Source organism: Epinephelus moara, chromosome 8, assembly GCF_006386435.1.
Source record: "Epinephelus moara isolate mb chromosome 8, YSFRI_EMoa_1.0, whole genome shotgun sequence".
Lineage (NCBI taxonomy): Eukaryota > Metazoa > Chordata > Actinopteri > Perciformes > Serranidae > Epinephelus > Epinephelus moara.
Genome location: NC_065513.1, coordinates 30,600,345 through 30,625,880, shown reverse-complemented (window position 1 = coordinate 30,625,880; position 25,536 = coordinate 30,600,345). Strand labels below are relative to the sequence as shown.

General features: G+C 42.1%; 2 protein-coding genes across 3 annotated transcripts; one reads left to right on the top strand and one right to left on the bottom strand.

Annotated features, from left to right (window-relative positions):
* Positions 1–139: 139 nt before the first annotated feature.
* Positions 140–12,276, bottom strand: LOC126394599 (izumo sperm-egg fusion protein 1). 2 transcript variants are annotated; one of them, XM_050051521.1, is made up of 10 exons: positions 12,093–12,276; positions 10,056–10,335; positions 9,448–9,522; positions 9,250–9,333; positions 9,112–9,132; positions 8,856–8,945; positions 8,480–8,607; positions 8,128–8,278; positions 6,004–6,172; positions 140–5,573 (listed from the first exon to the last, which is right to left on the bottom strand). In XM_050051521.1, the coding sequence occupies exons 2-10, from the start codon at positions 10,255–10,257 to the stop codon at positions 5,492–5,494; spliced, it is 1,002 nt and encodes a 333-aa protein (XP_049907478.1). In that variant the 5' UTR covers positions 10,258–10,335; positions 12,093–12,276; the 3' UTR covers positions 140–5,491. The 2 variants fall into 2 exon arrangements, with proteins under 2 accessions (XP_049907478.1, XP_049907479.1); XM_050051522.1 differs by lacking the exon at positions 12,093–12,276 and adding an exon at positions 11,539–11,972.
* Positions 12,277–12,605: 329 nt separating this feature from the next.
* Positions 12,606–24,235, top strand: LOC126394465 (myogenesis-regulating glycosidase-like). The gene is made up of 6 exons (XM_050051283.1): positions 12,606–12,705; positions 16,060–16,528; positions 18,964–19,495; positions 20,234–21,038; positions 21,157–21,275; positions 21,929–24,235. The coding sequence occupies exons 2-6, from the start codon at positions 16,251–16,253 to the stop codon at positions 22,274–22,276; spliced, it is 2,082 nt and encodes a 693-aa protein (XP_049907240.1). The 5' UTR covers positions 12,606–12,705; positions 16,060–16,250; the 3' UTR covers positions 22,277–24,235.
* Positions 24,236–25,536: the final 1,301 nt, after the last annotated feature.

The following is a 25,536-nucleotide window of genomic DNA, read 5'->3' as shown; positions in this document are numbered from 1 at the left end:
TTCATTGATAACAGCTGTAAGAGGGGCGTGGCCAGCCCAACCCCGCCTTTGTTTTTCCACAGAAGGAACACCGTCACAGGCGGAACGACCATATATGGCCTGCCCGTCACTCCTCATATGGACACTGACGTCTGCTTGATTTTCCTACCGCGCACGTGGTTGTTTGGGGTTATCCCGTGTTTTTGTGTTGAATGACGTGATGCAGAGAGTCTAAACCCCGCCCCCTCACCCTGCCCTCAAAACAGCAGCCCTCAGAGTTGAGTTATTTGGTTTAGCTTAAACCTGAGCTCCTCTGGGCCATCACAGCTTCTGTTCTCATGCAGGTCACACACACAGTAACACTTTCCTCTCAGTGCTTAACATTTGTTGCTGCTGCTTTTTACCTCGTGAAAAGTAAAATGTTGCACTGCTGGGAAATCTGGAGCACATGAATCTTTCTTTCCTGTGACATTAATGCCCATTGCACTAAAATATAAACACCTGAATCACAATGAAACAGCTGCAGAGTGCACTGGTTTTACTAAAATTATAGATACAGATATAGTTCCTGTTCATTTTCTGAGGGTTTAGGCCTGCGCCACATGTGGGCTACACATGTTTAATCACACACACAAGCTTCTTTTTGAAGTGTAAAGTAACTTATTGAAAAGTGTCCCATAATTAAGTGATTCACTTTTTCATAAATTTGCACTTTGAGCACATTTTACTTCTCACGGTTAGTAATATTCTATATTTTTTGTTATTGTCAACAATTCAGATTAAAAGATCAACAAGACATCAATCTTTAAAAAAGTCAAATAAATATTTATATTAAAAACTCTTTCATCCTTCTACTTTTTTTCCCAAGTGGGAACCCAAGTGGACCTCTTGATGAGTTTGGAATAGAGAGAAGAATAGGAAGGACAGAAAAGAAAACAAAGGAGAAAAAAAAGACAACAAAAAATACTAAAATAAATAAAAATTAGATAAAACTGCCTGAAAAAAATCTCTGTCCTTGTGCTCCCCTGTACCAATGAACCAAGGGATTCTTCAGTTTACACGTTCTCTTATACAAACTCCGATCTACTCGGCGATACGTGCTCAATCAGTTAAGTCAACTTTTCCGTCACATATGTATTACATCCACCCAGTCCTAAATTGTAGGTGCCTCTGTCTTCAGCCTTCTGAAGGAGAGATTAAAAAAACCCTCAACATACAATATATTTGTCTCTAAATCTTGAAAGACCTATGTTAATTTCCCTAAATATAATACCTCAAATGTAACCCTCAGTATTTTTTCCATCCTTTAATTTAGCTCCAACCAGCACAGGTTAATGGAGAGGCAGCACCAGAAAACATTGAAACATGATGGAGGTTATGGCACAGAGGAATAAGATGTGTCAAACTTCGGCTTTTCATGGGATTACTGACAATAAGAAACGCAGAACATTACCAGACTTACAGTGTCCTTTGAGCAGATTGCTGTTAAAGTCAAGTGCTCAACTAGGAAAGCCAGAGGGAAGCCTTCAGCTCAGCAAACAGGATGTGCATCCTATGGAAGTTTGCAGTGATCCTCTTTTCCCTTAAGGAAATTTGCTAGAGAGCTTTCTAGCAGGAAAATATGGTCATCACTCATTATTAAACTCAAATGATCATTATTTTTTCCTTTAATAGTGTTAAATATTAAAATAACACTTTTCAAGGTTCACTGTAAGACAGCAATGAATTGGAGACAGCTGATAGGGTGTTTGCATGTTGTTATGTTAGGATGTTGGCTCCTCCTTGAAGACCTCAAAGGCCCTTTACGCTTCTTTTCATGAGCTTGTTTACACCTGGTATTAATGTGTTTGTCAGTGATCTGAACACAAATGGACAGCTGAGACACGTCGCCATTCACACCTGTGTCTATCATGGATCTACAACTGGTGTACTTGTGTTCAGATATTGTTACTGTCTGTGTCAGTGGTTCCCAACTGGTGGGTCACGTTCCAGAAGTGGGTCACAAGTCCATTCTGAATGGACCGCAAGTGACGTACAAACGTGTTAAGTTTGTACAAATTACACAGAGCTTTTTACTTTGAAGTGCAGTTTCCTGCTGTAGAGTGAGTGACTATCGGACAGGTGCTTGAAAGAGTCAGCAAACTAGCTCGACAACATGGCCAAATGCAACTATGACGCTGAGTATATTAACCTCTGTGGGCCTTGAACTCTTAACTAAGGAGAAATCTGGACCCTGTGGCTGCACCAGTTGGGATTCACTGGTCTAGGTCACTTGCACAGAAAAGTCAAAGAGTCCCATGCGTAGTTATTATGCCCACACTCGCTAGCATGCTTGCTAGTAACGTTAGCGGTTATGTCAGCCCAGCTGGAGATATCTGTCAGTAGAATCCAACATGTCTCCTCCAATTGGACAAAACGATGGACGGTCATGCAAAACTTTGTCTCACTTGTCGTCAAATGAGCAAGATGCAGAGCATTGTCACTGTCACCATAACAACAATAATGTCCTGCATTGATGACATAATCCTTGTTGGGGATGCATCAGGATACACTGACAAAAAAACATGAGGTCAAATGTGTCCCAGAACACCTCCGTAAGTGGTTTCAGTGACTGGATCATTTAGGGTGCTTTCACACCTGCCCTGTTTGGCTCAGTTCAATCGAACTCGAGTTCAGTTCGGTAAGTGCGGTTTGTTTGTGCAGGTGTGAACACAGCAATCGCACTCGTATGTGCACCAAAACATCCGGGCCGAGACCTTCTTGAAGAGGTGGTCTCGGTCCGGTTACAAACGAACTCTGGTGCGGTTTGTTTGTGGTGAGAACGTGTTCCGACCTGGATCCAAACCAACTGCAGTCACATGACACATTGTTTGGGTTAAACATGAGCGTGTTACAGTCCTGGAGGATTATTAATGTGCACCTCCTCCTGTACTGCCTTAATATGCACACTCAGCACATCCAATGCATCAAAACATTGTTTTCCCGCATGGAAATTCTGACCAATCAAGAGCAGCTTTCTCGCTCAGGTCCACTTGTAAATGCTGCTGTGAGAACACGACCCAACTCTAGGCAATTATACAAAACAAAATTAGTCCCTGATTCGGACCAAAGCAAGACAACTCTAGGTCTGAAAGCACCCTTAGTGCTGTCTGCTTGTGATTGGATCACCCAAGACACCCATGACTGTTAGGGTCCTATAAGAACCTCACATTTTCTATTGAAATTGGAGCAATTCTGATTATTTTACATGGGTCATTTCTGTATCTGTGTGATCATCTAACTGGTTTACAGTAGGGGGAGGACTCAGTTTGGAAAGGATGATGTTACGTAAACCTGTGCTCCAGTCGAGATTGAGCAATATTTGGATCCAAATGTGATGACAGTTGTTGGTGACGGTGTTGTCCGCTATAAATCAAATGTGTTCAAACACATTTCTGATGAAGCAGAATAGCTTTTAGAGTGTTAATAAACAAAAAGGGGTTTTAATGATCTTTAACTTTGTTGTAAGAGACTTGTTCTGTGCGTTTTGTCTCAGTTCTACATGAGTAATATTTAATTCCAGTAATTTTAATTGGGTAGGATATTTCAGACGTCTCTCCACCCCCAGATAGAGGACACTCATTGTTCTGTAACCCTCAGAGAAACATACTTTATGTGCAATGTGGGATAGTTTATATCAAAGTGTAATCTGATGTCTTTGTCTTCATTTCCTCATAACCCACATTCAAAGCACTCTGCCTTCCCACATACGTCTCCCACTCAAACCTCTGACTCCACTTTCCTCATGTTCCCACTTCCCTTCTTTTCCTCCCTCGCCGCTGCCTGCTGGCCCCTCAGCAGCACTCCCACTTTGTCATGCTCTCCCCCTGCTGAGGCTGCGATTTCAATCCACACACACACACACACACACACACACACACTTGAGCACACAGTTCATCACGGCTGTCAGTGGAGCTGCTGAGCGTGCATTTACTGTAGCCTCAACCTGCACTTTAGGCTTGAACACACTCATATGAACCCGCAGTGAAAAGACGAGGTCTGTCGGGTTGGAAGATCGTGACGTGACTGTCTCTGTGTGAGGGAGTCTTAAAGAACGGTTTCTTTTTTCAACATTCGCCCCCACCTCAGCAGCCAGACAGGAAACTGCACCGCACATACATCCTGTCACCATCCATGCAGGCCTCAACATCCACACACACACACCCTCACACTGTATCATCACAAGCCGTGTTACATTTGTCATGACCCGCACTAACTATCTCTGATTCAAAAAGTTTGTTAGAAATTTCCCTGAAAAACCTGAGCAGCAATTACTGATCTCATAGGTGACTTAGGTATTTAATTCCTGGTTGCTCTGACTCATACATCTGTCAGTCACTTGCTTTCATTTTCATTTGGTTCAGATCATCTTTCCTACAGTATGTAAGCTCATCAGAGCCTGACACAATGCTGAGAGATGTGTGTGAATTAACTCTTGTTGATAACGATGATGACGTTTTTTGCTCCGACACAGGAAGTTTGACATTTACATCAACATCCAGCAAGGTGCTGACAAAAGCACAAGGTCATGACAGATAAAAAACAGTGAGCGGAAATACGGCATGTGACCAGCGTGCAGAGTTGATGACAAGGAGGTGGTGGTGATCATGACAGAACTTGTGTAAATATCAGAGGTGACTATTTTTTGAATCAGCTTGCGTCATCAAAATGTACAGAGAGCGCACTGGGGGCAGAGGGAGACAGAGAATTAAAAAGTCTGGCAATGGTGTCGCAAGATGTGGTGACTTCAGAATGAGAATAACATTATTAGTAACGCAAAAAAGCCCTTGTTCACTCTCTGAATGAATATATAGGTAAATAAACATGAAAAGAAACCCTGATGAAAACATCTGCTGCTAGCTTTCACCCCTTCCCGTCTGCCCCCTCCTCCCACAGGGGGATTATCCAGGATTAATTGGATGGCTGGGACTATTAATCTCTGGAAAAAACAAAAAAACACTGTAATCCAGGAGATTTACCTCATCCCCGACTCCTCTCATAAACGCCCACGTGACAACGCCATCGCTCCACTGAGGGGGAACGTGACCCTGCTGGGGTCAGATCACCAATGTGTTCTGGCGAGCTGGTGCTTAATGTTACGGAAAGTTGAGCAGTTTCTGGGGGACTTCTGGTGGGTGTGTTTAAGTGTGTGTGTATTGTACGCTCTGGTTTTATTACAACACTGAGCTCTGTTTTATGAGCAAGATCTTAGTGTTTGATTCACCATGATTCACAATGTCAGTGTTTTGGATTTGTTCTATTGTTTAAAACATGTTTATCAAAAACATCTTCACACCCTTTATGCTTTATGAAGCCTCATTTACAAATATTTTCTCACTTCCATGTCATTTTTAGACGTGACTTGGCATTGTGTGCTGGGAAATTTATTCAGCCACTGAGAGAAATGTCACAGCTGAAGTGAGTAAAACCTCCCTGTCATTAAGGTGTGTATTGACTGTGTAAAAAATCTTCATCACACTGGGTTTTGTTTATTTTTTCCCTCCTTCCTCCTTCTCCTTGGCGCCTCTGCAGCTCTCCTCTGACTCATCATCAGTCTACAAAGATCACAAACACAGTTATGCTAATTTAAAGTCCCAACTTAATCAAAAAAACAACAACAAATAACGGAAAAACCTGCCCATCTGCGTGTTATAATCTCAGCTAACACCTGTGACTTTTCAGGTGACATCACTTCCTGGAAAAAGTGATGATACTCTCAGAGAAAACAGCTTAGTGACATAATCGCCCCAATTATAAACAATTAACTTATTTATAAAGCTATTGTAGCTTCGTGTGACATACACCTAAGCCTCATGAATCATGATTCACTCCTCAAACTACATGACCACACCACCACTTCCTTCGTCTTGCATCATTTAGTTTGTCATGCTCGCTCACTGCTCCGTGTCACCTCTTTCACATCCACCCCTTCCTGCTAACCTCCACTCCTCGCTTTCTCCCCTCCGCCCACTTAGTGTCTCTCACCCCAGGACGACTGCGAGGCCTACGCTCGCTGCCAGGCTCAGAGCGGTAACCATGGCGATGACTGGCACCAGCAGGCCCGCAGTAGGTTGAAAAGGTGAGTAGTTGTCTCCGTGAGGCAGGAAGGGCAGAGTGACAACAGGTCGGTGAGTTTGGTTGGACAAAGAGGCGACTGTGAAGATAGAGGATGAAAATAACAGATGAGCTTATAGATTTGTAGACGGGAAATATGAAGGCAAGACTTTCTGACATTTTGACAATGACGAGGGGTTTTCACAGGTCACCAACCTCCACACTAACACACAGTCGGCCATGGACTCCATCTACAAAAGGCTTTCTTTCAGGGAGGATTTATCTTGTTCATTTAGCAGGTTATTGCTGGAACTGTAAGCTTTAGGTACAGAACTGATGTGGAGAATGAAACCACTTTTTAGAAGTAGTTTTCAATTTGCAGAATACAGCTCATTTCACCTGATGTGAAACCAAATGTGCTCTTTATTAAAATCCATACAGCAATAAGAGACATGTATGGAAGTATGCGCTCTATAAAATACAAGAAAGTCCACACAGCAACAAAAAAAGAGAAAAAACACCAACCCACATAAAAAAATGGACACACCCAGCGTCCAGCCCACAGACACAAACCACAAACTCAGACACACACACATACGCATATACTAATTATAAGCCTTTAGTTTACCTTTTGAACATGTAGTGAATTAATTTCTTTGAAATGAACTGCTGTGTTTCTAATTTTGGATGTGACCTCCTGAATATCCTTTAAAGGGGCTCTATGCGTAATTCAGAGCATATGAGTTGTCTGGAGACGGTTCTCAACATAAAGGCGGCTAAAAGCTGATTTATAGATGTTCAGAGGTTCTACGGCGAGCTTGCCGTGGCCTTCACAAGTTGCTGTGTTGTTGTGAGCATATACTTGTGCGGTCATGTGTCTGTGTTGATCAGTGAGCAGCAGCAGCTACCCACCGTCTGACACCGACACACCATGAGGACAGAAACAAAGGGCTCAGCGGGAATGGAGCACCTGCCACAACAAGCGAACACGCCGTCTGTGGTCATTTTGACTTGACCAGCAGACTTCACTGCAAGCAGATTGGCTGTAGAAACAGGTGACATGCTTTACGTAGCAAAACCAGCCACTGGTGACTTGAATAGCTGAGTTGCACATGACACCATCAGCCGGTTGGAGTCGATCTCAGACCGGCTAATTCGCAACGCTACAACTTTTCTCTGCAAAGAAAAATGGTTTTGTCTCATCACGAATCATTGGTCTGAACTAGGCTAAAACACACAAAAAAAAAGCGACAGTATTAGACACATGTACAAAATTGGTCTCCATTGTAACTAAACAACTGTCTTTTGCTAGATACGTTATCCCCACAAATACAACATGCTAACTTTATTAGCATAAGCCGTTGGCATTTCCCTTTGCAAAAATTAGCTCAGTGGCTAGTGGAATTTCCTCTATTCATATGAAGCCAGGATTAATTACACACAGTCTTAATATGCTTCCACCTATGGTTCCAACTGGGGAAAATGGTTTTCAGTTTCCGAAAATGAACAGGTGGTCTGCATCACTGTGACGTGTAGTTACATTTTTGGTGAAGTGCACGTCAGCTTATGCCGTGGGTATGGAGTCAATTTAACTCAGAAGTACAAAGCCTGCTTAAGCTGGCGGTTAGCAGCACACAGTAAACAACGGCAACAGTGCTGACGAAACTGAAGGGAGGGCGCTATGCTTCCATGCTGCTGTCGTCCACTTAACAAACCAAATTGCTGCTATATTAACACTCCGAGCGTTGCATAGAGAACCTTTAACATCTCCATGGGCCTGAAGACTAAAATTTAAGGAGCACTTGAACTAGAACACCAAGAGTGAGACATTCATCTCATGTAAGCAGCTCACTGTTTTACAGATCTTCAAGTGTGTCATTTACTGCCAATTATTTAGAGTTCACAAATGTTTATTGGAGTGTTTGTTCTCTTGTTTGGCAGCTGTTAATATGTGCTGAATTAACTCAATGTGATGTCACTGTTTGCCTTTTCAGAGTTAAATTATCTGACGGTTTTTCCATCTATCTTTTCTTCTATCTGAGGGCTGTACTCTACCAGTGAGTAGGAAAGTGACTCGGTAGAAGATGGTTCCATCACGGCCCTGCAGAGAGCAGTGATATGTTCCCTGCTCATCCTCATCCAGCTGATTTAAGACCACAGATGAGTCGTCTGTCACCACCAAGGCTTTGAAGTCACTGGCGTTCAGCTGCACACACAAATTAGGAAGTGAGAGCTGTAAGTTAGTGGGTGTAGGACAGCAAAGTTGCATATTCATGCAGCTAAATAAGGAACAGAATGTCATACATGGGAATCAGGAAGTATGCAGAGTGGTTTTAAAGTGCTGAGCTACTACTTATGCATCTGTGTGTGTACACGTTTGAGAAACATCCAGTGATGGCAGAGGGACCTTTTTAGTTCCCGGCTCTCCGGGGGCCCAGGAGTAGTGGTACTCTGTTCTTCCCAACAGAAGGCGATGCCACGGGAGGAAACAGTTCAGCACTGCCTGGCCTCCCTCCTCTGCCTGCAATGGGTACTCTGGAGAAAAGGAGAGAGGAGAGAAAAAGAGAGACGCTTCATTCATTTTCATCGGGATTACTTGAGTAATCTTTTTCATTAGCTGTGCACATGGACTGGCAGCAGCAGTGCCTTGCTTAGGAACACATTTACACACTCGTGACAGCTTGTGTCGATGTACTCTGTGCTCCCAGTACATACGTACGACGAGCCCGCAACCACTCGCCAACAACATGCACACACACACATACAAACAAATAAAAACATACCACCGCAGTCCTGCTGACCAGAGGGAGAGGGACAGATGTACATCTTGTAGCGGCAAGAGAAGCAATCCATTACTCTGCGTTTCAAAAGCCCTGAAGACCATACCACACACACATGCACACCCACGTGTTCTGTAAACATGCACTGATGTATATATATATATATATATATATATATATATATATATATATATGTATAGTACATAGACAAAAGGATTTACACAGATACAGAGGGAAGGATCAAGCAGAGCAAACTTACCACACTTGTTGGGGCACAATCCTGAGGGAGAGACAAACAAATGGTCTGTAACTAATGCATCTTGTACATGACAATGACCTACACAAAGTGCCCTGCCTCATACCGCGCAGGGCACTCACTGCTATTCAAGTCAATTACCATCACGGATGAATGTGTCCAAGTGTTTTTCTAAGATCTTTCTGCCCTTCTCCAGGATCTGAATAGCTTCAAATGTCACAGATCCTTTAAAATAAGAGGAGGCTTTGTCTTAACATCTGGTGGACATTGAGTGTGTTGTGATCACAGTATCATACCTAAATATATTCAGTGATGATGTGGGAGAATTTTGTTTCTCACCAGTGTGCGGGGTTTTCAAGAAGCGGTCAAATTCACTCTGGTACTCAGTTCTGGCTCTGTACAGAGTGGTGGGATCTAATCGGTGGGAAACAGACAGTAATGTTTTACTGGTTTTAATACTCTATAGTTTAGGCAGGTCACTCGTACTTTTATTCAGAACAAGTGAGGACCATAGCAGTAAAAGCTGCAATGGCTAGAACAGGAAAAAACTGACAATATATGGGAAAAATGTAAGGAAACTAAGAGACAAGATGTGAGATATTAAGTGCTTAAGGTTATTATCAGCATTGTCCCTTGAGATAGAAAGACAACACGCCAGTTACAGTTTAAATAGGAATAAAACACAACAGACAGGACATACAATTATCAAACACAAAAGGAGAGACTAAAGTAAGCTCAAATTAGGCAGCTGCATTTCTCAGATACACTGAATTTTAACATGGTTTTAAATATTTCTAAGTGGACAAGATTTCAAAAATGTATAATGCTCTGCAGATTATTAAAGCAAGATGCCATAGTAGAAGAATCTTTCCCCCAGCTCAGTCTAGATCCATGAAATCTGCGAAGACAGCCACATTGTTTAGTGGCAGACCATTTTTTGATCTCACCAATGACTCCCTTTCGTTCCAGACTGGTCTCTCTGTAGGTCACATAGGCATGCTCAGAAATCTTTTTCATTTCAATCTGGTCGTCCACAGTGGGAGCAGACAGGACAAAGTCCTCATGTAGGTGCCTGATACTGCGGTCACACTGCAGACAGGCCTCGGCCGCATGGACACAGCAGAGAAGGGACACCAGTATCAGCAGCATCTGCCCTTTGCACCCTGAGCTTTGTGCACATCAGAATGAGTCACTTTGGCGCCTCTGATTTTTCACTCAGTGCAGGATCTGAAACAGAGTTGGCAGATATTTTTATTACTCCCACAGCTGCTGTCACGAGTAACAGTTTTACTCCAATCACTCCTATTGTTCATCAAGACAAAATTACCATTGCTAGATTACTTGTTAAGTAGGGAAGAAAAATTGCTGTTGGCTCCATGTGGGCCTCATGAGTTAAGTCTGCAGTATATATATATATCAGTGTATTTGGTCATGGTTGTTTCATTAAAACAAATTTATTAGGGAACATTTTTACACAGTACTGATTAATCAGGACGGCACAGTGGGTAGCATGTCGCCTCACAGTGTGCGGAATTCGCATGTTCTCCCCATGTCAGCGTGGGTGCTCCGGCTTCCTCCCACAGTCCAAACACATGCAGGTTAATTGGTGACTGACTCTAAATTGCCCGTAGGTGTGAATGTGAGTGTGAATGGTTGTCTGTTTCTATGTGTCAGCCCTGTGATAGTCTGGTGACCTGTCCAGGGTGTACCCCGCCTCTCGCCTAATGTCAGCTGGGATAAGCTCCAGCACCCTGCGATTAATCTGCCATTAATTCCTTTGATTGATCAATTAATCGCCAAAGAAAATAATGAGATATGCCAATCACAATTTCCCAAAGCCCAAGGTAACATCCTAAAAATACTGGTTCTGTCCGATTAACAGTTGAAAACCCTAAGTTTACTATCACATCAGTAAGTAGTAAATATTTGTCATTTTGGCTAAAATAAATAAAAATTCTGCCAATTATCTAGCATTAATCAGTCATGTGCCTAATTGTTTTAGCTCTAAAACAATTGCAGTATTTACTCCGTGCAATATTTATCTATTCCACAACACTGTTTAAATTATTCTTACATTGTTTTATATTTTAATACTAAACACCAAGTGTGTATTACATCCAATGTGCAATTATCCTGTACAGCTGTCAATATATACCCATACATCTATTAATATATACATATTAGTGTTTCCATATGTGCATTAGTGAAAGTTGTATATAGTGTAAATAGTACTGAGTGTATAGTTGTGCCATTCAACAACTCTTATCTTATCTAACCACTTTGGCACGAAATTAACAAGAACAATTTGGCTATTAAACATATATTTTGACACATGGCCCCTCTGAAAGGCCAAAAGATTAGGCAATGAAACTGTACTGTAGAGCTGCAAAACCCCAAACAACACTACAGTCATTAAATTAGCAAAACCACCTGACACTGGGTGCACCTGGGACATCAAGGAGTTAGCAGTTGGTAACCCAGCTTTGGCTGCCTCTTTGACTCTCTCTTACTTCTGCCACTGATATATACATACATTTATTTACAGTACTTAGATTAACTGCTTTAAACACTGCTGTTGCTTCTGCTACAGCTAACTTACTACAGATGCTAGCACACTGTCACTAGTGCTAATTGCTATAGCTGACGCTAGGTTAGCTTAATTCAGCCGTTGGTGCCAACACCACTAATGTTGCTAATTACGATAACAGTAATAAAGCGAACTACATGCTAAATTACTCGACGTTTTTCTACTGTTGCTAGCATCGTTGACACTACTAGCCAACTGATATTTAATGAAACAACAATAACTAATAAGAATATATTCATTGCCAAAGACGATAAACAAGGATACAACAGAGCCTGTACAGTGCTCTGACATGGTGTCATTCAGCTCCCCTGACTGTAGCTTGTTGCTGTCACCTAGTGGTATAAAGTAAGTTACAGTCCGTAACAACAACATCATTATTTGCTCTGAGTGATCTCACCTCTGTAGTTTGTTAGGACAGTTGTGCAATCTTGCTCCTGTGCCAGCTGACTTGGCACCAAGTCCAGGTCGGTCAGATTCTGCTGATATGGCGAACTGTTGACTGTTAACAGACTGTTCACCCTCCAAAGTTGTCACGTTCAATGACATGTAGTCACAGTTTTTAGCAGGTTTATATAGTCCGTAGAAATACAATTAGAGTTATATTTTTTATGATAAAATCCCCTAAAATATGAAATACTTCAACGTGCGTATCTGACATTTCACTTGTTTCCATTGGCAACGGTAGCATGTAAGATAAAAAACACACAGACGATAATTTAAAATCATAAATATCTATCAAATCTCTGTCCTGTGGATTTCACAATTCAATCACTCAAAGGAAACAAACTTGAAAGCTCTTCTTGATTCTATTGTCTGTTTATTCAACGAATTATATTTTTACACTACATTTCCCAGAAGCCCTTTAAGTGATGACGTATATGATCGACACAGAAATGGACCAATCGTGCGTTGATGGGCGGGATCATGGAACTTCGAACCGCTCTGCAGCTGCGCAGTGAGCTACTGCGCGCACAGCTGTACACATTGACCCCAGAGCGTCAGATGCGGAGGTAAGATAACTCTGTTTTTGTGGCCGAAACGCTTTAAACGACCGTTTTGATATATATTCTAACTTATTTGTGTGTTATTTACGTAGATAACGTCGACTTCAACTGTGAACATGACTGTTTTTAAGCCCAGTTCGTGACAACCGGTACAACCAGTCAAAGTATTGTGCTGCTACTGTAATGTCCCCATGCAGCGTCAATAGTGGTGTCGACAAGTGCTTGTTGGTTATCGATCAGGCACTGGCACACTGAAAATGTTTGGTCAGTTAGTTATGTCATCTTGATACCTTGTGGAAAACAACCTGAATATGTGCATCTGGAGGCGCTGTGCGTGACCATTATTTCAGCAAAGTCGGACGACAGTGTCTTTACTGTAATATTTTAATTATTCAGCTGTATTTTAGTGAACACAAAATAAATAGCAGTCACAAGGGAGTGAAAACATCTTAATGAAAACATGCACAGCCAACATAGTACAGTCTATTGTACTGCACTGAGCAGACTAGTTATTTACCTCTGTACATCAAAACAGTGAGCATTTTGTACTGCATACATTTGCTGGCAAAAAGAAAATATTTCTGGTCACAGGGAGGAGGTTTATGTCACAAACTACCCCTAACATCTACATAAAATGATACTGTATGCATTATAAAGTGGTTAAGGTTCCTGGTAGTTTCCTTACAAAGCAGTGAGTGCTCATATTTTTATTTTTTTTATATATACTTTATTAATCCCCAAGGGGAAATTCAATTTTTCACTCTGTTGTCAATTACACACATTACCGAACACACACATGCACAAACTGGACCTAAACATGCACTAAGTGGAGAGATGTCAGAGTGGGCTGCCCATGACAGGCGCTCTGAACAGTTGGGGGGTTTGGTGCCTTGCTCAAGGGCACCTCGGCAGTGCCCAGGAGGTGAACTGGCACCTCTCCAGCTACCAGTCCACGCTCCATATTTTTGGTCCGGACGGGGACTTGAACAGGCGACCCTTCGGTTCCCAACCCAAGTCCCTATGGACTGAGCTACTGCCGCCATATTTGGGACTTGTCAAAGACTCTCCCAACACAGTGTGTCATGGAATTGCTTTGGGCCATCAAGGCAATTGATTTTTTAAAAACCCAATAAACCAAGTTAGAATTGATCCAATAAATGATGATTAAAATGGGTGAGGTCTGGCCCAAAAAGAGCGGGGATATCTTGTGCATACGGGAGGGAACTGTAAAGCTAGAACAAAGCGTTAACTTATAGCAACTAGTGCAAAATACATGAATAATCAAAAATAATTATATGAACAAGATGCTGCTTTTTGTCTGTAATTGTACACCCAGAGAAGGTAAGTTGTTATTCGAACAAGAGGCTTGTGTATGCTTTTTTAAAGTGGAACTGCAGTCTGTCCCTGAAGGAATTTTTTGCTGTGTATGCATTTGCAAAGTTTCCCTTCCTCCCTGCTGCATTGCCACTATCACACACACTTCATTGGTGTGAATAAGAACGCTGAGCTGGAGCATAATGATACCTGTTGGGAGGTTAAATACGGTTGTGTTGTGGATGATTGATGCAAAAACTGAAGGCTTGCTGCAGTGCAGTTAAGTGAGGGCTGCTAGTCTTAAATAATATTTACGCTTGCGCAAGGTGCTCTTACCTTAGAGATAAATGTAATTGAACCACGCTGACTCGGTGTCTGTGCTTTCTCTGATCATAGCCTGTTTTTATGGTGTCATTGGTTCGGTTACCATCAGTGCCTGTGTGGCTACAGAGCCAATCCACCTACCATTTACCAGATTAAAGCTTCTGTGCTGTCTCTCTCTCTGCTGGACACTGCTGCTGCTGAACTATGCTGCAGGAGACACTTAACAGAAAGTGCACACAGCACAGTAACATGCAGCTTTATTAGAGAGACACACACAGAATACATTAGTGTGGTAGTGGCACACATAGCAGCACTATAGAGAAATTTAATAACAGACATGTCATACAAAATTAACACTCTCTTACAGAATCATTGTACAGTACATTGTTTTTAGAGAGAGGTAGGAAACAGAAGGTGAGTGCTAAATGTTTTAGTCATGAGAGCATGGAGTGTGGAGAGCTCCAAAGCTATTTATAACTACAGCTCCTGGAGTGGTAATAATTAGAACTGGATTGTCAAGCAAACACCCTGTGTGATGGGGGTTACAAGACTCTGGATTTGTATGTGCCATGCTGCTTATTTGAAAATTAAAGGAACAGCATGTAGGATTATGGGGATATATTGGCAGATATGGAATATAATAAAGTAAGTATACTTCCTTAAAAATAAGGTTTGTTGTGTTTTTGTTACCTTCGAATGAGCTGTTCTATATCTGCACAAGGAGCAGGTCCTCATCTACTGAGATCACCATGTTGCACTGCCATGTTTCTACAGTTGCCCAGAATAGACAAACCAAACACTGGCTCTAGATAAGGCCATTCATGTTTTTGTGTTTCCATATCAACCACAGTAGCAAGAACCTCATTTGCGATGAGCAGCGTCAGAAAAACATTGATTTTTTTAAAATGTGAAACCGCTTTATTAATCACCTGGTTCATTTATTTTGGAGAGGAGGAGAACTCTGCGGATAATTCAGCTCATGGTAAAAACCTCCTGAACATCTGGATCTTAAGATATCAGATGAAAAAGGGATAGCACACATTAGCAGGTGCTGGGCAAGTAGCCTGTCTGCAACATGCTGAAGTTTTAAATCACCAGGGGTCTCATTTATAAACATTGCTTATGCACAAAACGAGGCCTGAAAAAGGCACTTCCCACGCCAAAGTTGTGATGGATAAAAACAGACTTTATGGGAGAAACTACAGTTTGGAGAAGGGAAATTGGCGACGCAGATGGTGAGGTGGAAGCCTCATTGTAGAAACTGTTGAATATTTTTTTGGCACACGCTATCTTTGGCTCTTGTTCGTACGTACATTTTTAGTATGGATCCTACGCATTATTTTATAAATGAGGCCCCTGGTCAGCTTGTGTTTGAGAGGAAGAGACCTCTATGGATAATTCAGCCACCAGTAAAAACATCCTGAACAATGAACATTGAAGAAATTGTAACCGGGAGAAGTTTTAGCTGGTTGCAATCTGCAGTCCTCACTGGTAGATGCCAATAAATCACCCCAAATCTTACACATTGTTCCTTTAACTCATCTGTCTGTCAGTATATCATGTTGTTACTAAATATATTCACAGTCTATTTATGTATTCTTCCATCCTTAGTGGACATTCAGGCCGATCAGTGTACGACATGATGTGTGTTGATGTGGTGTTGCACATTGGGCTATACTTGAACTGAATGTTGATCCCTGTCTGTGTCTGTTTGTCTTGCAGGTTTGGACAGATCAGCTCTGACTCAGTCATGGAGACTTTGGTGAAGATTGGCAGGTAGACATCAGGCTCCCCTTCACCTCAACGATATATTCTGACATTGTCACAGACACTGACAGCAAGTAAACTGCAGCTGTCCCCTCCTGCAGCCAAACCTGTTTCACCTGCATACCTCACTGCCTTAAGTTCTCAGTATGTATCAGATCGTCCCGGTGGCTCCAGGGGAGCAGCAGATGGCGGGGGGAGCTGGTGGTTCTCCACTGAAGAAGAAGCTGGCTCATGAAGGCCGGCCCCTGGTGATGGCGGGCATGTTAGGCTGTGTGCTGGTGCTGGCTGCGGTGGTTGCCTGGTGCTACTACTCAGCGTCGCTCCGTAAAGCCGAACTGCTGAAGGCCGAACTGTTGGACCTCAACAAGGATGGTTTTATCATTCATAACCAGGCGGGGGCGCTCATCTTCAGTATGACCTTCAGGTGGGTTCACTGTCTGGATTATTTTCTTGCTTATTATTGTCTTGATTCATCTTTTAATCTTTAAAATGTCAAAGACAAATGATGACAAATATCCACCATCCATCCATCTCAATTTTAATAGATCAAGGTGACATATTCAGATCAACAGTCCATAGGCTAAAGATACTTAATTTAAAATGAAATAAACTGCATGAAAGAGCAGAAAATACGTAGATTTAAGAAGCTGGTAGCAGAGAATCTTTGGAAGTTTCTGCTGGGAAAGTGACTTGTTAATTGATCATCAAAATAACTGACATAAGACAACTAATTTTCTGTCAATCAAAAAATTAAGTCAGCTTTGCAATTAAGTAAGGGAGATGTCATATGTACTGTACGTGGTAAAGGTTGGGTACTGAACTCGGCACTCTCAAGGGTACCAACTGAGTTATGTCAGTACTACCAAGACTTACGTTAAATCAATGGGTACCAAATCCTAGTACCTGAGATCTGGGTGAGAACGCTCCGGCTGGCTCGCAATCTGCAGCAATAGTTTCGGTGTTTGGCCTATTTTCTTTTTTATTTTATAGTTTCTGATGATATTTGTTTACTATATTTTAACTATGTACGTATTCCACATATTTGTCAGTTGTGTCTAAATTGAGAGCGCATGAGCCGAACAGGCACACAAACACACCGCACATTTTAACAATTTATTAATGTCCACATAAAAATAACAAGGAGGTACAAGGACACAAATGTCAAAGGTGCTCCAGAATACACTTGCAAAGTCATGCACATTGACATATGTCTTCAAAACAGAAAGCATAGTACTCAGTTGTCAAAGATACGAGTTGCAGCGTGTCTGCCAAAATGCCGGCAGCCAATGATAGCAGAAACAGCACAGTACTTTATGGGCTGTTTACTGTTCAGCCCTGTTTTTGGGCATCTCAAGTTGCTGAAGCTCTCTTGAGACCAACCTGCAAATGTGTCCAAGGCTGCCAAGTATGAAAACAAGGAGGCTGCACCTATGACCTAGGTCTGAGACGGTATTAAAGAGTGGTCAGTGTTTAATGCTGTGGTCATAATGGTCTCCTCTAGGTAAGAGTCAGAGGTAGGCCACCTCTGAAACAAACACCTTTATGGACTCTTCATTGACCACTACAACATGTGGGACTGGGCATCTCAGATGAACTCTGAGCAAGGAATGGACAGAAACTTTTATCTTAGTGAGCAGGTGTAGCTGACCCTGTTGCCCGGTACATCCGTCAACAGATGTGTTTGTGAGCCTGCAAGTCGTGGACACCTGGTGGATTATGAAATGAACTGCATCATAATATGAGGCTGTTAAAGCGTTATATATATAAATCAGGCTTAAGTGCGATAACGCTGGTAATGGCAGGTTGCCTCTTTGAAACTCTTAAGCCTCTTAAAAGTCCTCCTCCCTACTCCCTAGAAGGCTGAGTCTAGTGGGAAGGACCTGTAGTCTGGTCAGACCGCGCCCACTCCAGGGACACTCCAGGTCAAACACAGAGATCATTCAGATCCGGCCAATCTGACCACACCCTAAAATCAGCAGAGTGGGCGTCGAGTTTCTGTTCTGGGGTTTCTTCTGAATCCAAGGAAGTGGGGCTCTGACTTCCTGGACAGTGGGACCTTGTGTCTCCTTAGCTGCAGAAACAGGGAGGATCAAGCCAGCTCCCTAACACACACACACACACACACACAAGCAGACAGAGACAGAAGATTATCTCCACATGTGATTAGAAATGAGCAGAGGAGCAAAATTGCTTGTTGACTGGAGCAGATTACAGAGTACATGACCACATCAGCCCTGCAGCTCGCAGTCCCGAATTCCAGGCACTGGTACTGGTATTGGAATAAATGTGAATGGTACCCAATCCTATATGTGATAATGATTATCCTGCTGAGGCCATGGTCATTTAAGAGAAATCAAAATGTGGTGTGACCACAAAAATAGGAACATTTGTACGTTGTAATGCAATCCAGTGCACTCTCATAATGAATACTTCCCTTGTGAAACTAACAGCCAGTAAATCTTGGCTATAAATCTTGGCTATATATATATGTATATATATATATATATATATATATCACTTCTGTTAGTGGTTCCTCTTTGTGAGCTGTGCCGCACTAAAAAGCTGCCTGTCTGCAAATATGTGGATGGATAATGGAAAGCCAGATGAGGCAGACACATGATGATTACACCCTCAGGGAAGACTGATTTAGTCGTGTCCCTTATCAGCACATTGACAGGAATAGCCACAGTACAATCCCTGCACTTGCAAAGAAATAGAGTAAAAGAAAGGAGCAATTCTTCTCTGATGTAGTAATCTCACAGACTGATGATTATTATAGGTGAATAATCTTGCTCAGTTGGTGCTGTGCTTAACATACAAATTCATATTTTCTTCCCCTCTGTCGATGTTCCCTTCCAGGTCTGGTACTCTGGATCTGGACTCATGCTCAAAGGAGGGAAACATTCTGAGCTGCACCCAGTCAGATTCTGGCAAGCTCAACTTCTTCATCCAGACAGTTCGACCAAAAGACACGGTAATGTGTTACCGTGTCCGCTGGGAGGAGCTCCAATATAAGCGCTTGGTGGAGCACGCCATGGCCTACAATGACTCTCATTGGTATGGAGGGGCGGAAACTGCAACTCAGTACTGGCCTGTCAGGATGCAGGGTGAGAAGGAACCGCAGCCTTTCATCACCAGCGATGTCTACTCAAATCGGGACGCTTTTGGGGGAATCTTGGAGCGCTATTGGCTGTCTTCAAATGCGACTGCGATCAAGATAAATGACTCGGTATCGTTTCATTTGGGCTGGTCAGAGAAGGACAGGACACTCAGGTTCCAGGCCCGATACGAGGACTCTCCCTTCAGACCACCAGAAGGTCAGCAGGCCTTCCCTGAACTCAGCTACAGAGTGTGTGTGGGGTCGGATGTCACCTCTATTCACAAATACATGGTAAGTATAGACATACAGACATACTGTTGATGATGAGAGCACAATCACCCGTCTCATTTTCTGTATAACTTTTATTATTCATATAAGAACAGTGTAGTTCAGATTAAGTTACCTTGTTGAGGTGTTCTGGGGCAGGTGGGCGATGTCTACTCGCGTGTATGCACCAAATAACTGCACAAGAACACTTGAAAAAGCCTGTGTTGGCTCTCTTCCAGGCGAATTGTGGTGCACTTAAAGAGTGAGGCCAAAGAATAGTGTAATATAGCACAACAAATTTACCTAAGAGCAAAATTGGAGTGAAGATGACAGGACATACCTGAGCCAAGTTGCAGTCTTGGCTGGATGTTCATCTGATCATAACGTATTCCTAACTGGTATAAAGACAGGAAATGAATCAATAACAATTCTGACAATTAAGAAATTTATCGACCAAAAGCATCAAACAGTCTCTGGTTCTAGTTTCTCCATTGTGGGGATTTGCTTTTCTCTGTTTTATGTTACAATATTGTGAATGTTTTTGGGTTTTGGGACCAATAATTTGACAAAAACAAGGTGTTTGAAGACAGTAACGTTGGACTCTGGGAAACAGTGATGTACATTTTCTTACATTTTATAGACTAAGTGATTACTTCATTAATCAAAACAAACAATAGATTAATTAATAAAGCAACAACAAAAAATGTGGATGTGAATACCTCTGTAGTAACTCTCTGCTCTGTATGCATGTGTTTTCCTCAGGTGCGTCGGTATTTCCCAAAGCCCATCAAGGTCCCTTCTCCTGAAGTGTTCAAACAGCCACTGTGGTCCACATGGGCTCTCCACAAAACTGCTATAACTCAGGAGAAGCTGCTGCGCTACGCCTCTGACATCACCAAGCATGGCTTCACGTGCTCCCATCTGGAGCTGGATGACCGCTACACGGCCGACTACGGAGAGTTTGACTTCGACCCGCAGAAGTTCCCCAATGCCAGCGGTATGTTTGACAAACTCCGAGAGGACGGGTTTCAAGTGTCGCTCTGGACACATCCGTTTATCAACTACGACTCCATTAATTTCGGTGCCGCTGTGGAGAAAGGACTGTTTGTGCGGGAGCCGAGCGGTGAGCTGCCTGCTCTGGTTCGCTGGTGGAACGGCATTGGAGGAATCTTGGACTTCACCAACCCAGAAGCCCGTGAGTGGTATTCATCTCACCTGCAAGTGATCAAAAACCGCTATGACGTGACGTCATTCAAGTTCGATGCAGGAGAGACAAGTTATCTCCCACGCCAGTTTAGCACCCTGGTCCCACTGTCTGACCCCTCCACCTTCACCCGCCGCTACACGGAGATGGCCATCCCGTTCAGTGAGCGTGCAGAGCTGAGGGTGGGTTACCAGAGTCAGGACATCTCCTGCTTCTTCAGGATCATTGACAGAGACTCTGTGTGGGGTTATGAGCTCGGCCTCAAGTCCATCATCCCCACTGTTCTGACGATTAGCATTCTGGGCTACCAGTTTGTTTTACCGGATATGATAGGAGGGAACGCATACCCCAACCGCACCACAGGTATGACACTCTGTAACATATGGCTACCGAGAGTTTTAGAGTCAAGGGTTAGCTCTGTCAAATTTAGATCTTAGATATGGTTTTAGTCGCCAGTCTAACATCTATGTTGTATTTTTAGGTGGGTCAGATGGCAAAAATGTCCTTCCAGACAGAGAGCTGTACATCCGATGGTTGGAGCTGTCTGCTTTCATGCCTGCCATGCAGTTCTCTATACCGCCATGGGCCTATGATGATGAGGTGAGCAAACTGAAACAGTGTTATATTCGCTGGAAAACAAGACAAGGTCAAAACCTAATATATGGCTGGACTGTGTATGAAATGCTACAGGGCTTTTAATTTGAAACAAAGACATTTAATATGAAACAGGAAGTGGCAGTATATACTCAGTCGGGGACTTTTAGCTTACAGTGCTGTAGCATTCCAGCCCAGCCCCCCAGCATACGACGCAGAAGTATAAATTCTGCCTTACCAATGGTGTAACTTCATCATTCACTCATTCAGTCAGTCAGTCACAGGCAGACTTTCCCATTTATATGGCTGGCCTTGCATGCTGCGGTCCAGCCAAAAATAAATGTTTGTTTTTCCTGTTCTGTTATTTTCTGTGCTTTAATTTTAAAATTGGAGAGGGCAAATTAAAACCACAAGGAGCAGAATTTCTATGTGATAATTGCAGCTTTTCAGTCTGACTTGACTTTATTACATTTAGAAAAGGTGCAAAGATACATGACAAAAACATTAAACCAATTTATTATTATTATTATTATTTGCTAGATGACTACAGTAGATGTTATAAATGTATATAAATTAAGAAACCTATCCCTGTGTTTTGATGCCATCAAATCATGCTCCACTGTGCTGCCAACACTGTATCTTTGTGCATTAATCTGCAGGTGGTACAGATTGCACAGAAGTTCACAGGGCTCCATGAGACTCTTGTGGCCCCGAGGGTTCTCGAACTGGCCGGTGAGGTTCTTGATACAGGAGATCCAATTATAAGGCCCCTCTGGTGGATCGCCAATGACGACGAGGCAGCCTATAAGATCGACTCCCAGTTCCTGATCGGGGACGACCTGATGGTGGCTCCAGTGTTGGAGCCAGGAAAGCAGGAGAGGGACATCTACCTGCCTGCGGGACGATGGAGAAGCTACAAGGGGGAACATTTTGATAAGGGTCCCATGTACCTAACTGATTACCCTGTGGACCTGGACGAGATCGCTTTCTTTACATGGGTTCACTGAAGACATTGAAGACACTCGCACACACACATTGTATGCACATGTACATTCTTGTGAGCACACATGCCAAGAAAAAGCAGGATGTGTTTGTTTTTCAAAGGGAAATGACCACTAGGGGATCTGCTACAGCAGAGTGTGATTTTTGGTAAAGATGAGCCCCATGTCTCGTCCGACCTGCTCTTTCTCCAGACTTCTTCCTGCAGATTATAACCGTCGACCCAAAGAATTAGATTGAAACTTGTATTTACTTCTGATTCTTGTGCTCCATCCTTAAGCTGATTCTCATCCTCATGTGCCTTCCACAGCCAATAGTTAAACCGATCTCAGATTGTATTGTCATCACAGTCTTCCACCACGTAGACATCTAGATGACAAAGTTTCCTCTAAGCCCAAAGCTAGAGTGGTTTTAGTTTTAAAGGTGATGAAGGGTAGATGAAATAATGTGTGACTTTGTTGTGGCTTGGCAGGGTTAGGCACTCAACCGGCAATAAATCTGCACTCTGAGTTGGACAGTTGCACTCCTCCTCAGAGGTCGTTTCTAAGTTAATGTCACCATAGCAACTGCTGTATCATGGAAAACATTCTCAAGAACCTATGTTTAAGCTAACGTGCATTAATTAGCATTGCACTGACAACATGTGACTCTTTTGTCAGTCACTTGATCTTTATATTTATTATTCTTTTGAATAATGGATCGTATTTGAGTGTATATACAGGAAATTCATGTGATTCTGGGTTTAAATTGGGGGTACTTGTCATGATCGACACTCCTTGACCTGTTGTGCCATTCTGTCATTTCAGTGCCAAAATGTGCTGCTTTCGTCAAAAAATTATAATCACAGCTCAGGGTAGATAAAAAAGAAAAAACATTCATGTTAGAGTTAATAGATTTATTACACTATTGCTACTGGTTTGCCTCTTAAAACAGGTATTGTAAAGATGCCATATTCTAACGTGCCGTCCATGTCTGCCTTGTGACTTTATTTGCCTTATCAGCTGAACAAAGCTCTGCCATCCTTCGCACCGAGAACCATAGAGCGATTAAACACTCAGCTCTGCACACAGTGATATATGCTTGATGCATTGCACCTTAACATTTTTTAAGCACTGAAACTGCAAAGTACAGGAGGATCTGCCATCTGAAAACACGTTTGTCTGCCATCTGAAAACACGTTTGTCTGCTCTCACACACTGATTTATGGCATGACAGTAAAGCACACCAGTGGACAAATTATCTAAATGCCTTGCTTGAAAATAAGTGTACTATATAAGCTAGAGTGTGCAGTATTTTTTATTTTTTTTTGAAATGTTTCAGTCACTATACACAAGATTGCCATGGGATTAGAGTATCTTTAAAAATGGTCTGATTATTTTTGTTTGATGAATGTTGGAAGAATTGCTGTAAATTGGAGGTCTTTGTCTTGCCTTCTTTGCATTCTTGACACGACCACCAGATGGTGCCAACATCACAAATGTTCAAATCTCAAACACAGTGACTTTGACTGGTGAATGACAGTAACATTTCTTAAAACAATAATAATAATATATGCATAATTTGTAATAATACTCATGTTTTGTGGCAGACATGTCAGTAAACTAGATTAACTGCTGTATGAAAAAGTGTCAGATTAATATAAAGGGATTTTTGTCAGAACACTGAATAAATGATGTGGCCAATATTTTAGTGGAGGAGTTTTTAGGTGAAATCGTTCTGGGTGTTTCCACTGTGACACAACAGAGTTTGAAATGCTGATGGGAAGTGTTTCCTAACTGAATGATTGCCAATGTTAACAGTCTTTGTATTGCAGTGAATAAATACTACCTGAGTTATGAAGGTGAACTGCCAAAGAAAACAAAATACTTGTTGAACTTTCTGTTCACATACATGTTTGTTCTTGTGAGCACACAAACATCACCAAAACTATAGTCAGAAGTTTTCACATGACATTTTTATTTTTCAATAAATGCATCTGTAAGATCAGATAAGACACACCTTGTCTATGTAAGGAGTGCAGATTGATGATATAATATGGCTAAGTAATGTTTTAAATTAACAGAATATAGTTCAAGAGTCAATGTAACATATTAACATAATATAGTATAACATGTACGCTTGGAGGATATCACGGTATCATGGTACACCAGGGTATTTAGAGGTAACGAGAGAGGTATGATCATCAATACTGTCAAAAATATGGACGCTCCCATACCTTAACTATAGCCCAAAAAACCTACAGTAAACACCTGCTAACATTTGACTTTTTAATACAATGGGAGAGATTGGCATTCACACTCAGGACAAATGACTCTGCAGTAGTTAGGTATTTAGCACCTCCGGCTCTGATCTACTGCACAGGGAACTTTGAAATTTGCCAGTTTTAGACGTGAAACAGTATTTCCTGTTTATGTTTCATCATAGAAATTACAAAAAAAGGGAATCTGATCTGATCGGCATTGGGAACACACAGCCAGGTTAACACATTAATTAATTAATTCTAGCTCCTTCATCAGTGAGATGTAATAAAATACAGTCCATCTCCGCTCAAGCAGCGCTCAAATATCAGTCCAAATTAGTCTGCACCAGGTTTGAGAAAGAGACTGAATAAGTTAGACATATATAGAGGAAGTAACCACTGTAATATTTTCACTGGCCTCTATGCTCCTTTCTACTGGGTCTTGACCTGGCCTGTCCATGACACTGAATGAAACACCCCCGTTTACACAGCTTTGCTCTACTGGCAATGGGAAAGGAGTCTACTGCCTATTTTTAGCGTTTTTAACCATGTTTAAAAACCTGCATATATGTGCTAATTTTGGTGGAAACGTGTTATATTAAACTGATACAGAGATGCTGGATTGAGGATGTATGTTATGTAGTGCACAGCACGCGCCACCAGAGGTCAGTCTCTACTGGTGAACCAGGCAGCTGAGCTGAGAAAGATGCCGAGTGATCGGGATAATGTGACAAGACTGTAAACATGCGGCCGGCAGTGACAGAGGGTGACAGCCTGGTGAAAACAGAGCTAGCATATTTTCACATCTTTGTAAATTAAAGGCTTACTCCGACCAATCTAGAGTTAATGATATGTTGGAACAATATGTTGGAACAATGATAAGACTAACCAAGATTTTGATGAGTTTTTATTTTGTTTCTTTGTTTCTGTGCTTGAATTAAGTGTGTTTTCCGATAAGTTAACAAGGCAATTAAGCTAACATTGGTCTCAGATTGGTAAAAGAGAGAAACTGAAATTCTGAAGGGGTGC